Genomic DNA, 16,816 nt, shown 5'->3' on the forward strand with positions numbered 1-16,816 from the left:
CGCTGCCCTGTGCAGACTGCAATCAACAAGCTCCCTTTCATGTGTTGCTTCTGTTTTTACCACAGCTATTTATGGGGTACATTTGCCTAGACATCTGCATAAAGATATTTTCAGTAATTCAAAACAGCCAAGCAGTTGGCTCCTTAGCCCTGAGCCTGGAATTCTTATCCACAGCAGTGGACTGGCTGCCTGTCACCTACTGGCCGTGGGACTCTGGCAAGCAGGTCATTCTTCTACTGTCTTCTCGCTTGTAAAATGAAAGGGTTGGATTAATGTCCTTGCAGATCTTTTCTAGTTTGGTTTTTTTTTTTTTTTTTAAGATTTTTGATTTTCTCTTTGAGAGAGAGAGAGAGAGAGAGCAGAGGGAGAGGCATAGGGAGAGAGAGAGAAAATCCTCAAGCAGACTCCCAGCTGAGCACAGAACCCAATGTAGGGCTCAATCCCAGGACCCTGGGATCGTGACTTGAGCTGAAGGTAGCCGCTTAACCAATTGAACCACCAAGGCACCCGGTACCTTCTAGTTTTAATAAATTAAAAGTCGACTCACTCTAGGAATCCACTGAAACTCTTTGGATCCCTGCGCTGAGTGAGACACTGGTCCAGCCCCCGGAGCCTGAAGCTCGGCAGCCCTCCCTGTGCTCACCCCATGTGAGCACAGCTTTTAAGCGCTGCCATCTGCCCTGGACAGTGAGCACTACAGATGCATGCCCCATGGAGAGGATCAGAGTCCCGGCCAAATGGCAGCAGGTCTCCCAGGCTCTTAGCCCCCGCTGGCAGTGGGAGGTGGGTGTGAACAGGTGTGTGGGATGAGGAGCCTCCTACAGTCCTCCTTGCAGGCACACCTGTCTCCTTCCTGGTGCAGCCACCACACTGTGAAGGAATGGCCATGGAGTGGGCTGGAGGGCCTCCAAGGTGGGAATCTGGTGACTGTGCTGCTTTGCCTTCTGCAGGACCTTTCAGCCTGACTGACTTCTTTCTGCCTCAGAAATCTGACTCTAAGACAAAGCTGCCTGCCACTTCTCAGAATGGGAGCACTGACGGAGGTGCAGAGGCTTCCCACGTGGCAGGAGCGTGAGCCACAGGAGGGGCACATCTGGGCCCCTGCCAGGCCTGCCTCATCCACACCCTCTCTCAGGGGCCTAAGACGCCTGGTTGTTTCTCCTTTTTAGGTAAGAAACTAAGGCTCCAAGAGAGGAAGAGACCCGTACAAGGCCAAAGAGCAGAGCAGGAGCCAGGCAGGCCTCCCACCTGGCAGGGGAGGGAGGGGGCTTCATGCTCCTCCCGGGCTTCAGGACACACAGAGCCACCAGCACTTGCCTCCGACACCGCCCTCCGTTGCTGGGTCCTGCCCTCCCCGCTGCTGGGTCCACACAGGTGGAGCTGATAGTAGGCAGCCTCTCCAGGGAGCTGCTCTGCTTCCAGCTTCCTGGGCGCAACCAGGCGGTCAGGATTCGCAGCTGCACCACCGCAAAGCTCCAGCAGGTGGCACTGGCCCCCTTTCCTCGAGGCCTGCCCATTTATCGCCAGGGACCCCGTGGGGCTAATTGACAGCCTAGCTCTCGGCAAAGAGATTTTCTCACACCACACCGTCTTTATTAGCTCATTCCTCAGATGATTTTTATTAATTTGCTTCTGGAGAAGTATTCGTTTTCTCCACTGCATGACTGTCTGTGTGGTAGTGGGAAAAGGAAAGGGAGCAAGCCCAGGACACAGGGAGAAGGGAGGCCCACAGGGAAGGCGGAAGCCGCCTGGCCCCTGCACGTACAGAATGCAGAGCTGGAGATGATGTGTGAAGCGCTACCGAGGAGGGCAGAGGCACTGGGGTGTAGTTTATGTCTCTGGAATGATGACAAACACCAGGCGGCCTGGGCGGCACGGGCTGCTCATGAATCTCCCTTCAGGGATGAAGAGATCTATTCCCCAAGCAGGGTGATTTATAACTGGGATGGGCCTGCAGAAGACCCGGTGTGCTCGGACTTGCTCGGGCTCCCAGATATTGGCACAGCCTGGGCTGTGGCTCAGTGTGGGCTGGTGTGTGTGCCTGCCAGTTGGGAACCAGCCCTGCCGGGGGGGGGGGGGGGGGGGGGGGGTGAGGGGGGGCTGCATGCCTAGAAGTCCCCATCAGAACAGAGCCCGGAGTGGGCACCAAGCCAGTCACCCCTCCCACCCGGGCTCCTGGAGGAGGGGACCTAGGTCACTGCACACAGCTGAGCACTAAGCACCCAACCGCACCACATACACACTGGCTTCTCATGCTTTCATATCCAAAGATGGAGCAGAGGGAGCATGTGGATAGAGGGGGCAGGGGCCCGACTCTCCCTCCGGAGAGACTAAAAGGGGCCCCCCACCCTGCTCAAACTTGACAACTCCAGGAAGGCCGGGAGATTCGATCTCATCTGTCTCTGCAGCACGGAGAGAGGAACCAATGACCCAGAGCCCAGTCCTGGGAGGAACCAGAGCTTCATACAAACAGGCTGGCTGTGGCTCTCCCTGACGCACACCTGGACCCAGAGGCAAGCAGCCCTTCACGGGCAGGCCCTGGTACACTGTGAACAGGGCTCCCTGATCTGAGGAGGCAGGAGCCCCTGCAGAGCACAGGGGAGCAGCTAGCCAAGGTGCCATTGCATGAAAACACAAAGGGCCAAATCTGATGGAGGGAGGAACTAGCTTTTTTGAGGCTCTGCTCCTCAGGTACCAAGGAAAATGACTGTTCAGCCCTTCAGGCAGCGTGTGCTTACTGAGTGCCCCCTCCCCCGCCACCGACCTGGGGTGACCTGGGGTGACTGAGCTTACAATTTCCTGAGGACCAAGCAAGGCCTGAGGCAGCCTTGGAGTGAGAGCCTTGGAGCTCTCAGTTCCTCCCCAGGCACTCGGGGTCTCCCTGTCTCTCTGGGCATGGGGCTGTGGAGTAAGCTGAGCCAGGGGCACTCACCCAGGGCACACGCAGCCATGACATCTTTAGAACAGCAGGGAGAGGGAAGAGGAGGGAGTAGGGGACTAACCAATGCAGACGTCTTCCGGGGTGGGCTAGAGTCAGGCTGTGAGGTGTGTAGGTCACGGGAATCCTCACCTCGTCTGCCCAGCCCCTCTGCAGTTACAGAGGGGCACATGGAGACCCCGGATTAAGCTCCTTGCCTAAGGCCACAAGGTCAGGGCAGACCTCTGCTTCTGGGTACAGTCAGGCAACAGGAAGCCTGCAGCCTGGGGGGCCTGTGTTCTCTGGGAGCCCGAGGCCTAGAGCTGTTTTGATCTCTGGCTCCAAAACCCTCACCTGGAATGCACCCTCTCCCCCAGCACAGCAGACACTGCACAGAGTGCCAGTTTCCAGAGCGCTGCCTCTCTGTGAGCAGGACTTTGCCTCCTGGTCAAGGCCATGCTGGGGGCAGGGAGGAGGGAGGCGGCTGCTCCCTGAGCAGGGAGCTTCCTCTAAACGTGGCTGCCTTTTCCATCCGTATTTCCCATGCAGCTCAGGCATATGGCTCCTCACCTTCTCAGACCGTCTTTATCAGACATTTTCACTTTCTAATGGCCAGTCCGGGCAGCTTACCATGTGTGCTCACAGCCACAGAGGTAAGCCAGGCGGCCCGTCCTAGTCCTGAGGGAGTCCTGCCTCTGCTCCTCCCGGGCCCTGAGAACCTCTCCACCTTGGTCAGCAGGGTCTTCCTCCTCAGAGCCAAACTCTGTTCTTGGGTGAGCCCCCAACAGGGCGCTCAGACAGTGAGCCCAGCCTTTTGGTTCCTTCCTCCCTGCTCTCAGCCCTGCATACCTCAAAATGCCCTCCAGGGCTCGAAGCTGTGAACTGAATCTTCTGAGGGATCGGGGCTGGCCTGAGCTCTGAGCAAGCACCCAGGGTTTAAGGTACCAGTGAAAAAATTAATTGGCAAATCCATTATATTCAAGTAGCCAGAGATGCCTCAATTCAATTTAAAAAGGACTCTGATACCATTCAGTGACTCTCTGCTGAACATCCTCCCATGAAGGGTTGTCTCCTCTGGGAGAGGAAAGCTGTCAAATGCATTTTAAGTACTTATTCAATAAGCTGTCGGCGCTTGCTGCCCGCTCACCTCCTTAATTACCAAGTGCCTGGCTTGCTGCTCTGGCTCCCTCCTCGGGAGAAGAGCCATGAGGCTGGGTGGGCTCGGCCAGGGACCCCTACTTTTCCAGTAATGCTGGCTCCCTTTTGCTCGAGAACCAGTCTAGGGCAGCACATGGCCTCTCTCCTCTTGCTCTTGGGCTCTCCCACAATGGTCTGTTTGTCAGCACATTCAGGCCCTGTGAGGTGAGGCGCTGTGGCACAAACTTCTACCAAGAGGAGTCACAGCCTCTGCCCACTCGGGGCACTTTGCTGTGGCCATTGGCTCTTTGTTGTAATGTGCATGAGGCTCCACCGCCAAACCTTTCAGATTGCTGCCTTGGGAAAAGCTGATGCCCAGGCCAGCCTTGCATAGGCTTTACTTCCTGACCACTCAGGAGTTGGGACAGATGGCCCAAGCCAGGCTGTCAGTGGGGGACAGGCTTATCATGTACTCAGGGATGGAGAGAAGGAGAGATGATCCTGTGTGTGGTGGCCTGTCTAGCTAATGCATGTCCAGCAACATAGGAAAACCCTTTCCAGAGGGCCTTGCACCTATACACAATTTGAGTCAAACATGTCTGCCTCCCTTGTACCCAACAAACCTATAGGGTCTCACCTACTGGCTCATAAAGAACCTCTAGAGCTGTCCTAGTGTTGTCCAAAGACAGAAAGCACCAACTCAGGAGGAAGTGAGCTCCCTGTCACTGGAGGAGTTTAAGCAAAGGCTATGATCATTTAGCAGGGGTGTTAGATGGGTGGGGATCTGAAGGCCAGAGCACTGTCTTTGGAGACTGGCAGATCTGGATCCTAATGCTGGCTCTGTCACTTACTAGCTGTGTCACCCTGAGCAACTAATTTAATTTCTCTGAGCCTCAGGGCCCTTGTCCTTAAGAGAGGGTTACAACTGTTCCCCTCATGTCTTTTGTAGGGATTGGCTAAAATAATACATGTAAAGCACTTAGCACACTGCTGGGTTCTTGGTAAGTAATCAACAGACATTCACCACGATCATCATCATCATCATCACTGCCATTGTTATTAGTTAATGTCTATCTCAGTCCTGACCAGCCTGCCTGCCTCCCTCCCTCCCTTTCTTCCTTCCTCCCTTCCTTCACTAATGAACAAGTAAGTACCTGCACCCACTTAACGCAAGGCATGTAACAAGGCACCCTGGGGGATACAGAAAGAAATCAGATGTGGTGCAGCCTTGGAGGAGGGTACAGCCTGGGACATGACCGGGCATGGACATGAAAATAAATAAATAAATAAATAAATAAATAAATAAATAAATAAATAAATAAATAAAAAATGCGAGGTAAAAGGCAATGGCTCCCTTCTTGACAGAGTGCCAGGGAATTTCAGAGGAGAAAAGTATCCTACTTAGGGCAATACACCATGGATTTGTGAATGGGGCCACTGGAGATAGCACCCCAGAGGAAAGCCCTCCCTGGCTATGTCCCACCCAAGCCAAGGCTCTGAGGTAGGCAAGTGCAGGTCTAGGGTCCCTTCTGGATAGGACAGAGGGTAAAGGAGAATGCAATCGGAAGTGGGAAGAGTGGCAGAGCCAGGCCGTGGGGATTCAAACACCAAGCTCTGCCATTTCAACTTGTTCCCTGGGACCCCAAGTGAGAAGGTGATCAGAATTATGCTCCAGCCAGTGCAGGACAGCGGAGACCAGTGGCCTGCAGGCTGGGTGGGTGGTGAGGACAGCAGCATGGGTGATGAAGGCTCAGCCAGTGGGGGGCCAAGTCCTGCTCTGTGCTGATAAGATGGGAGACTGGAGCCACTAACCCTGCTGAACGTCGATGACCTTGCCAAGCGTGCTCCTAGGATCACATTAAATGGCCATGTCAGGGGGACAGTGAGTCTCCAGGAAGGGTCATGGCAGTGGGAATAGACAGGAATGGAGCCCATAAATGTTACAGGTTTGACCTGGCAGGTCTTGGCAGTGACTTGCATTTGGGAAGAGAGATCACTGGGGGTGGAGGTAGCCTGGCGGTTATGGGGAATGCAGGAAGAGCCGCTGGGCAGGCTCGGCCTCAGCCTCAGTGTCCATTAGGCACTGCACTGGATGTGGGCTTCAGGCAAAGGTGGAGCAGCATTTCTGTGTGAAGCACCTGACGACTCTGCTAAAAGGCGGACTGTGAGTCAGTGAGTCTGGGTCTGGGCTGACCTCTCTGCTGTGGCTGGTGCTTATCGGCACATGTTCCGTATATAAGTTTTACTCCCTCTCTTCTACCTTTATTTTCCTTCTATCTTGACTTTCTCATCCATTTATTTCTTGTTTCTGTGATCTTTGACATCTGTATGTTTTGGTAAACCATCCTAAATAAGTTCTGGAACAAGAAAGTGAATAAAAAAGTGGTAAAAAAAAAAACATTATTTATAAATTAAATGGTACCTTATAATATATATTGGTAAGCTTGATAGTTAGGGGTAACCTGTCGGGAATCCTTGTGCATTCCAAATAAACTTGTCACTGCTCAACAGACAGGATCTTAAAGTGACTTTTGATAGAGCCTTCCTAATGTCACATCTGCGCCTCATTTGGATTTGTGCTGCCCACAGAGAAGCACAGACTGGAGGGGGCAGGTAGCACACAAGTGGCCAACCTGGCAGATGCCTTGAGGCAGTGCATTGGGACAGGAAGGGCCCCTGAGGACAGGCTTGTTGGCTTGTGCCTACTGATCAGTTGGATGCTGAGACAGGGGCTCCTGCCTAAGGCCTGGTGACTGGATCCACCTGGAAGGAACAGCAGTGGGCAGGAAGGCCCCTGCCCAGAATTGCCACTGTGTGGGGGCAACAGGTGAGCTGGCCTGGGTCAGGGTTGGGGAGACTACTCCACCTTTCTTGTTGGTGCCAAAAGGAGAGGACATAGTCCTGGCCCAGAGCCAGAGAGCCATTACCAAAGAACAGAGGACAAGGCTGGTAGGACACACTTCAGAGTGTTGGGATAGAGGGAACTTTCCTCGACATCTTAAAAGCCATTTACGAAAAGCCCACAGCAAATATCATTCTCAATGGGGAAGTACTGGGAGCCTTTCCCCTAAGATCAGGAACAAGACAGGGATGTCCACTCTCACCACTGCTGTTCAACATAGTTCTGGAAGTCCTCGCCTCAGCAATCAGACAACAAAAAGACATTAAAGGCATTCAAATTGGCAAAGAAGAAGTCAAACTCTCCCTCTTCGCCGATGACATGATACTCTACATAGAAAACCCAAAAGCCTCCACCCCAAGATTGCTAGAACTCATACAGCAATTTGGTAGCGTGGCAGGATACAAAATCAATGCCCAGAAATCAATGGCATTTCTATACACTAACAATGAGACTGAAGAAAGAGAAATTAAGGAGTCAATCCCATTTACAATTGCACCCAAAAGCATAAGATACCTAGGAATAAACCTAACCAAAGAGGTGAAGGATCTATACCCTAAAAACTATAGAACACTTCTGAAAGAAATTGAGGAAGACACAAAGAGATGGAAAAATATTCCATGCTCATGGATTGGCAGGATTAATATTGTGAAAATGTCAATGTTACCCAGGGCAATTTACACGTTTAATGCAATCCCTATCAAAATACCTGGACTTTCTTCAGAGAGTTAGAACAAATTATTTTAAGATTTGTGTGGAATCAGAAAAGACCCCGAATAGCCAGGGGAACTTTAAAAAAGAAAACCATAGCTGGGGGCATCACAATGCCAGATTTCAGGTTGTACTACAAAGCTGTGGTCATCAAGACAGTGTGGTACTGGCACAAAAACAGACACATAGATCAATGGAACAGAATAGAGAACCCAGAAGTGGACCCTGAAATGTATGGTCAAATAATATTCAATAAAGGAGGAAAGACTATCCATTGGAAGAAAGACAGTCTCTTCAATAAATGGTGCTGGGAAAATTGGACATCCACATGCAGAAGAATGAAACTGGACCACTCTCTTTCACCATACACAAAGATAAACTCAAAATGGATGAGAGATCTAAATGTGAGACAAGAGTCCATCAAAATCATAGAAGAGAACACAGGCAACACCCTTTTTGAACTCGGCCACAGTAACTTCTTGCAAGATACATCCACGAAGGCAAAAGAAACAAAAGCAAAAATGAACTATTGGGACTTCATCAAGATAAGAAGCTTTTGCACAGCAAAGGATACAGTCAACAAAACTAAAAGACAACCTACAGAATGGGAGAAGATATTTGCAAACGACATATCAGATAAAGGGCTAGATTCCAAAATCTATAAAGAACTTATTAAACTCAACACCAAAGAAACAAACAATCCAATCATGAAATGGGCAAAAGACATGAAGAGAAATCTCACAGAGGAAGACATGGCCATGGCCAACATGCACATGAGAAAATGCTCTGCATCACTTGCCATCAGGGAAATACAAATCAAAACCACAATGAGATCCCACCTCACACCAGTGAGAATGGGGAAAATTAACAAGGCAGGAAACAACAAATGTTGGAGAGGATGCAGAGAAAAGGGAACCCTCTTACACTGTTGGTGGGAATGTGAACTGGTGCAGCCACTCTGGAAAACTGTGTGGAGGTTCCTCAAAGAGTTAAAAATAGACCTGCCCTACGACCCAGCAATTGCACTGTTGGGGATTTACCCCAAACATTCAGATGCAATGAAATGTCGGGACACCTGCACCCCGATGTTTCTATCAGCAATGGCCACAATAGCCAAACTGTGGAAGGAGCCTCGGTGTCCATCGAAAGATGACTGGATAAAGAAGATGTGGTCTATGTATACAATGGAATATTACTCAGCAATTAGAAACGACAATTACCCACCATTTGCTTCAATGTGGATGGAACTGGAGGGTATTATGCTGAGTGAAATAAGTCAGTCGGAGAAGGACAAACAGTGTATGTTCTCATTCATTTGGGGAATATAAATAATAGTGAAAGGGAATATAAAGGAAGGGAGAAGAAATGTTGGGAAATATCAGGAAGGGAGACAGAACATAAAGACTCCTAACTCGGGGAAACGAACTAGGGGTGGTGGAAGGGGGGAGGAGGGCGGGTGTTGGAGGGGAATGGGTGACGGGCACTGAGGTGGACACTTGACGGGATGAGCACTGGGTGTTTTTCTGTATGTTGGTAAATTGAACACCAATAAAAATTAATTAAAAAAAAAAAAAAAAAAAGGGCTGGTAGGACAGCAGCCAGAAGCTGAGTGTGAAACCTTGAGGCTCAAGGGCAGGGCCATGGCCGTTACAGACATTTAGTCGGGTTACTATTCTGCATTTATTCAAATCTCTCTGGTATTTGGTAGCCAGAGAGAGGCTGTAAGGTGAGGAAGCATCAAATTATCCAATCAGGTTCTGGGGTAGAGATACCCTACCCTACCTCACCACACACAAAAACGGCTTTTGGAGCCATAGAAGTCTCAGACCCAGGGGAACCTGGCTGGCTGAGTTGGTTGAGTGCCTGACTCTTGATTTTGGCTCAAGTCATGATCTCAGGGTCCTGGGATCAAGCCTTGCATTGGGCTCTACACACAGTGGGAACTCTGCTTGAGGATTCTCTCTTCTCCTTTCCCTCTGCTCCTCCCACCACTTGCACTCTGTCTCTCAAATAAAGAAATCTTATAAAGAAAAGGAAAAGAAAAGAAAAAAAGAGAAAAGAAAAGAAATGAAACGAAACTTCAAGCCCAGGTGGGGAAACTGCTTACTACACTGTTTATCCATCACCACATTGATGGCATCCTCATAACAACTTCTATTATTATTCTCATTTTCCAAATGAAAAAACAAAAGGCTCAAGGTCACCCACTAATGAGAGGTCCCAAATCCAGATGCGCCTGGCCCCAGAGCCCAAACCTACCCCCCACTACGTGCCACACCACAGAAAAATGCCTAGACATTCAGAACACAGGGATAGCCACACCGTCTGTGTAGGGCCCCCCAGTCTACTGCAGACGTCTGTGGCATTGCTGCAGCCTGCTTCCAGGAAGTGCCGGAGGCAGGTGCAATACGAACGTTTATAAAGAACCACAATCATGTGTCTGTGCAGACACACGCATGATGCAAATGAAGACATGGACACAGGTTTGCATGATTTCCGGCAGACTGACCGGGCTGACCTTATGGAGTCAGCTTTATTTCTCTCTAGTCACTGCTCTTCCCCGTGCCTCTAGGAATCTGGGGCAGAAACGGTTTCCAGTTTCTTCTGCAGTGTACCCCTCATCCCATCTTGCCTCCCCAACAGGTCAAGCTTTTGGTCATGGATTTGGAGGACAGGGCGGGCTCTGGAACACTCCTCCTCCCCACGGCCTAGGCCTGAGTCTCTGGGGTTGAGGGTGGGTGGTAGAGGAATCACGTGACTCCCTGGAAGGACACATGACCAAGTACTCTGAGGGCTCTGCTCCTGTCCCAACACAGGGCAACCAGATCTGGGGGGCACCCTTCCAGCCCTACCACATCCTGCACATCCCAGAACTCTCACTGCTGAGGTACATCTGCCCAGGAAGCAGCCTCTTCGGTGGGGAAGCAGCAAATGGCTGAGCCCCTGTGATGCAACCATCTGGAAAGGCCTATGCTGGAACCACACTAGACATGGATGCACAGACCATACTGTGGCCCGCCCACCCTCGCTGGGCCCTCCTTGAGGTTCCCCTCCCACGGTCATAGGAGGCTGGTTTCGATGGGATGGTAACACCTCTCCTCTCTTCTTGCAGGACCTAAGCCTTTGTGGGGAATTCTCTTGGAGGACTCCCACCAGGCCCAGATGTCTCACTTGCCGATTTCCCCAACAGTCTTCTTTTAGAGGTGGCAGGTGTGTGGCTGGGGTGCTAGCTAGAGGTTACAGAGACCTGAGGGAGGGCTATGGCCCTTTGTGGCACCTCTCTTTAGAAAGTGGACACAATACTTCTTTGTCTTCTGTTTAGGCTCTGGCCACCCACTTCTGGACAACAGGGAAGGCCCTCTGCACACCTTGTCACACACATAGCCATAAGTATGGAAAAATAAAGACCTAACATGTGTATTGTGCCAGTGGTAGAAATCAACATTTCTCTGGAAACTGGTCCTAACCGATCCTGGATGGGCACACCGTCAATGCCATAGTGCCACCCTGGAACCCTGAATCCAGGATGCAGTCAAAAGCTGTCCTGTTCTTCCTCCTCTTTCTTGTAGCAATTATGATCTGACTGCCCCCAGGTTCAGCTGTGTGCATGCACACACACACACACGCACACACACACCATGGACACTGGCCTTGCAGCCCCCAGAACAACTTTAAAGCATTCTGCAGGATGCAGGGCAGAGGCCTCTCTGAGGGCTGCTACTCTGTCATGCGAGCCTGCACCAGGGTCAAGGTGCTAAACAAGAGCAGAGTCCTTGTTTTATCTCATTAGTGGCACCTGTCCTGTGCTCATGTAAATGTGTTTTCCACCAACATGTATAGGCAAAAGGAAAAATAGTGGTTGTGGAGACCTAAGAATCAAAAACAGAATAAAGAGCAAGTCCTGGAGTGGCAGGAGAGAAGACTCCAATGCCAAGTCTCACTTGACGTGCACAAGCTGTGGCAGCCGCATTGCCAAAGCAGTCCAGCAAACCATCCCAGAACAAAAAGGCCAAAGAATCCATGAATCACCCTGCTGGAAAGCCCCAGGGAGGGGAGCTGGTGCTGCTCCAGTGCATCAGACCTGACACACATGGCTGCTTCCACTTCACCTTTGCCAGCTCCAGAGGACAAGTGCTCTGCAAGCCCTTAGTATCAGGAGCCTGAAGAAAAGTCACTTCTTAGCCATTGCTGTTCAGTGGCAAACCAGCTCACCTCCTCGATGAGATCGCTGGGTGTGGAAGGGGCAGAGATGGGGCCTGGGATCCTAGGACATGGCAGGGCAGTACACTTGGCAGCCCTCAAGGTACAGGGGATGTGGGAAGGCACAGGCTGGGAGGGCAGCTGGGAGGCATGACCTGAACTCAGCTTTGGCACCTGCTCCTATGCAGGTCTCCAGCCCTTGGCCTGCGTGGGCCCCTCAGCCCTAAAATGCAAGGCTAGACTGGAAGTTTGCAAGGGCCTGCAGTGTTCTAGCTGACAAGGACCCTTTGCCTCTGTGGTCCCTCCTGTAACTCTGCTCCCCTTGGATGGAAGCCAGAACCTCCTTTCTGGGTTCATTAGGAAAGCAGCAGAGAGCACTCAGCATGACACACTGTCCTAGGCCTTATGGGCTTGCTATGCTGAAGCTGAAGAAACACGGGCTGTTTTCCTCATACAGTCTGCCCTCAGAAGCCTCTAGAAGGTGAGGATTGGAAGTGTCTGTGGATGCTGCTGAAGGAGCTAAGCACAGAGCAGTGGGCAGCAAGGCTCAGGCTCCCCACCCAGCCTTGAGGCTGGCCCAGTCCTCTGCTGGGATTGCATTGTTTAAATGAACCAACAAATTAATCCATAGTATTGTGCTCACAGGACCTATGTCAAAACAGATCTAAAGGACAAAAGCCATTTTCCCAAAATGAGCAGCTTCATGATCCAAAATTCATACCACCTCCTACCTGGCGATGATGAACATACCTGGTTTGACCCTTCCTTACTGTATGCCCAGAGCCCTGGAGGAGGGGTTCCTGACTGCTGGCAGGCCTATGATTAGGTGGGCCCGAAGGCCTCATGGCCTGTCTTTGGCATTCTCTTATATGAAAGACATGAGGTGAGATCGGAAGAAGAGCAGGTGAGGCCACTCCCTAGGTGGCTACCACCTGCTGCATACAAATTTCACACTTTCTCAAGTTATCCACCCATCTTATCTGAAGAATTCAAGCTTAGCACTGTGCTTCCCGATTTATTCAAAATAGTAGAAAGCCACCATGTGTGTAGTGCCTTCTATGCATTAGGAAGCCTGTCAGTGCGTTATTTATACATAAGCCCCTTTAATACTCATGTTAAGGGAAAACTGCAAGGTAGGAAGCTGGTCCTCATCTTAGCAGTGAGGAATACGCTGACGTGTTCTCACAGCTGGCAAGCAGCAAAATCAGAACCTGAGTCCTATGCACTGTAGTTCCCAACCATGATGGCATCACCTGGCAGTCAAGAGTCACGTGCTTCACAGGCCGAGATGTTGGGTGAAGAGGACATGATCCCAGGCCTGGTCCTGTGCCTCCTCCCCCTGCTCATGGCCCCACACAAAACTAAAAGCTGTGCAGAACATGTGTGAAGTGGTAGGGACGAAGGAGGACCTGGAGATGAACCAGCCTGAAGTTTTAGTCTCCTTCAAAGAAGCTGCCAATTCCCACACCCCTGGCCCTTGGCTCCCATCCCATTCAGCTTGCCCATGGGAAAGTAAACACACATTTGTCACCCCGACAACACAATAACGAGAGGAAACCAGGGCCTGCAGGAGAAGCAGACAGGGCATACCATGCCCCACACAACAGGGCTTGCCAGGCAGGGGCTGCCTCCACCCAGTGCACAGTCACTTCCCTTCTGTGTTCCAGGCTCGACCTGCTGACCTTTCAAGTCAAGGACCTGAGAATCTGAGATGTCTTTCTGGAAAGTTCTATCAAAATGTGACTCCCAGGTGTGGCCAGGCAACCAAATGAAAGCAGGACAGGTACTCCTCAACCTCAACTGCCTGCTCCCATTTATCTGGATATAGTGCAGCTATCAACCTTGATAAAAAGATACAGGGGTGTGCTGGTTGGTAATTCAACCGTGACTCATCTTAAAGCCATGAAGGCTTATTTGGTGAAGTAATAGGGAGACTGGGCCTCAGGGTAGATGGGTGGGCTTGGGTCTGTACAAGTCCTCCCTCTAAGAAGGCTGGCATCCCTGCTCTCCCTGTCCTCCCTCAATCTCAGGTGTTTGGCCCACAGGTTACTGACAGAAGTAGGTGGCACTGCTCTGTCTGGCATCTGTCTGCTGTTTGGGAAGCATGTTATCCTGCAACCAGGCCTGGGAGGCTGAGTCAGCACGCACCTGTTGAAAAGATTGTTGCGGCGAACCATCCGCAGAAAGCCAGTGGGGTCAGTGACAGAGTTAAGCTTGTTGTTCATCTCTTCGAACTGCTGGTCCATGATGTCTCCAGCTTCACTCTCGGTCTCACTGCTAGCGCAGGCCCTGTAAGGACAACTGCAGAGTAAGCCAATCTAGAAAGGCTCTGGAAGTGTGCCCTGAGGTCCTGAGCCATCCCCCACCCAGCAAACCCCTGGTACTGAGTGCCTCCCCGAGGCTGGTGTCACCCCCTAACCTGGAGCCCTCCTTGGTGGCCCTGTGGCCCTCTTCCCTCCTCTGTCTTGTGCTTCTTAAACTGTACTCTGGCTGGTTGTTTCTGGTTGTTGCCCCCACATGTCTGTGAACTCCCTGGAATTGGTGCTGTGCCTGAACTGCTGTTGCACCCGGCATCTAACATAACTACGTTATCTAACATAATGACACATGTTAGATGCTCAACAGCTGTGTGCTGAGCAAGCAGCATGATTTGCTGTCTCTGATGGGGTGACTGGGTGCCTCTCCCAGAGCAGAGCTTGGGTGAATGTGGCAGTATATGCAATCTTCCCAGCACAGGTTCCAGTCTAGTCCATTTCAGAAACAGTAACTAAGCACCTAACATGGCCCAGGCACCATGTCACCATGTCGGGCCTAGGGAACACATGGCCTAAAAAAGGCAATTTCCACACAAGGAGACAGATGTGCATACAAGTGGCTACAATGCCAGGCAGAGAGGGCACTGTTTCAAACATAGGCTTGAGAAGTGTTGCTGATTGAAGCCTATTTTCCAAGCTCACCATGAGGATGTTACAATTTTCAAGTTAATAAATTCATATTTCCCCTCTGACAGACTGTAATAGAACATCTACAATGGGTTTTAAATAAACAGAAATACTCAGAAGTGCCTTGATTCATCAGCATGATTAAAATGACAAAAGGCTTGTTACAGGTAAAAGCCAAGTACTGGTGGCCCAATGTGACCCATGTGGTGGTGAAGGGTCTGAGAGGGCGCCGCCCACCCTCCTCCCAGTCATCACCACACCTCACCCTGCCCTGAGGCTGGCACAAGCGGGACTTCACCCTGGGCACTGCCTTCCTTCAGCTTGATGGTTACACTGGATTTCATGGAAATGCTGAGTGACACCCAATCCACAGAGAGCCCTCAGCCCCCATCAACCATGTTGTTTAAATTTTCTTGCTAAGGACCAATGTGGGAGAGTGGAGGGTGCCCGGGGCCCTGGAGGAAGAGGACAGACTCTACACGCAAACCTCTTAATGCTGAAGTGGGATCTGGAGAGGGACAGCCTTCCTGTCACTCCGAGTGAACAGACCTGGCACGTCAAGATGTGGGTTTAACGTGAACATGACCTGTTTCAAATAGGCTGGTGGACCTGTGACATCAGAATGTCACAACAGGAAGGGTAAGAAGCCCCTTCCTAGGTTGTTATGGAGCCAAATGACACAGTGTGAGAAGCTGCCTGAAAAACTTGTGTGAATGTCAAACCTGATGCAATGAGCCAACCTGATGGGTCTCCTGGGTGGCCAGCCATTTGTACAAACATTATTCTGGGTATATCTGGAGGGTGTTGCTGTGTGATGTTGAAATTTACCTGTATCTGTAGACTGAGGAAAGCAAATTGCCCTCCTCAATGTGAGTGGGCCCCATCCAATTCACTGAGGGCCTGAACGGAAGGAAGAGGCTGAATGAGTGAGAATTTCATTTCTACCTATCTTCAAGCTGGGACATTAGTCTCCTCCTGCCTTCAGACTTGGACTCAGCCTGGAACTTACACCATTGGCTCTTCTGGGTCCCTAGCATGCCAACTGCAGATCTTGGGGCTTCTCAGCCTTCATAACCATCTGAGCCAATTCCCCATAATAGACCTGTGTGTGTTTGGGTGTGCGTGTGCGTGAATGCACACAGGTGCCCCACTGGTTCTATTTCTCTGGAGAACCTAGACTAACACACCTGCTAATTAGGTACCAGAGCCCTGACTCAGCCATATTCTTTACAGAAGGTCATGAAAAGGCCCAGTCACTGGGAAATGTTCCCAAGAGCTGAAGCCCTAAAGGTGTCAAAGTGAAGCAGTCTTCAAAGAGAGCCCAGAGGTATGATTTCTGGGCCAGCTATTCACCTTCACCCCAGAACCATGCTAACAGCTGGTAAAGCCATTAGTCTGCTTTTCTTCCCAGCCCAGACGATCTGAACGGCACTTCAAAGCCAGCACAGTGCCTGGCATGCAGTAAGTATGCCACAAGAAATTGGTGAATGAATGAATGACTTAACCTGGAGAGCATTTTATAATATGCAAAATATTTTGATTTTATTGTCTATGAGGTAGGTAGTTCTTACTGTCTCCACCTTATTTCTAAGGAGACTGAGGTTTAGAGAAGTCAAGGAACTTGGCCAAAGGGCACCAGGCCGGAACCCAGGTCTTTGGCACTGACTTCCCCACCTGCCCTCTCCCCTCTAAGGCTCTAAGCCTGTCACATCCAAGTCTCTCCCAGCTGGGGTTTGACCAGGTGGGGGAAGGGGTGAATATAGGAAGCAAAGGAAACCAGGAAACATCAGAGCACCTAAACAAATCACCATGACTTTCATCCTGCTGGGGAGCAGGGAATGAGGTTTAATTCCTCTTTCTCTGCCCCACGGGCAGCAGCTGAACAGGCGAGCAGAACAGGCGAGCAGCTGAAGGCTTGAAATGCTCCCTTGGGGGCTGAGGGCCCTTCATAGAGACCCTGGTAAATATCACTCAACAAGCTCCTCTGTCCAGGGACACATTCATCATCTG

General features: G+C 50.9%; 1 protein-coding gene across 3 annotated transcripts in view; it reads right to left on the reverse strand.

Moving 5' to 3' along the window:
* The window catches only part of TTC28 (tetratricopeptide repeat domain 28), a 616,681-nt gene that overhangs the window by 31,610 nt on the left and 568,255 nt on the right, over positions 1–16,816 (reverse strand). For all 3 annotated transcript variants that reach the window (XM_072723128.1, XM_072723127.1, XM_072723129.1), the window contains one exon: positions 14,013–14,153. In XM_072723128.1, coding sequence (XP_072579229.1) covers positions 14,013–14,153 — 141 coding nt within the window. The remainder of the gene's footprint in view (positions 1–14,012; positions 14,154–16,816) is intronic.

The sequence above is a fragment of the Vulpes vulpes genome, chromosome 10 (genome assembly GCF_048418805.1).
Source record: "Vulpes vulpes isolate BD-2025 chromosome 10, VulVul3, whole genome shotgun sequence".
Classification (NCBI taxonomy): domain Eukaryota; kingdom Metazoa; phylum Chordata; class Mammalia; order Carnivora; family Canidae; genus Vulpes; species Vulpes vulpes.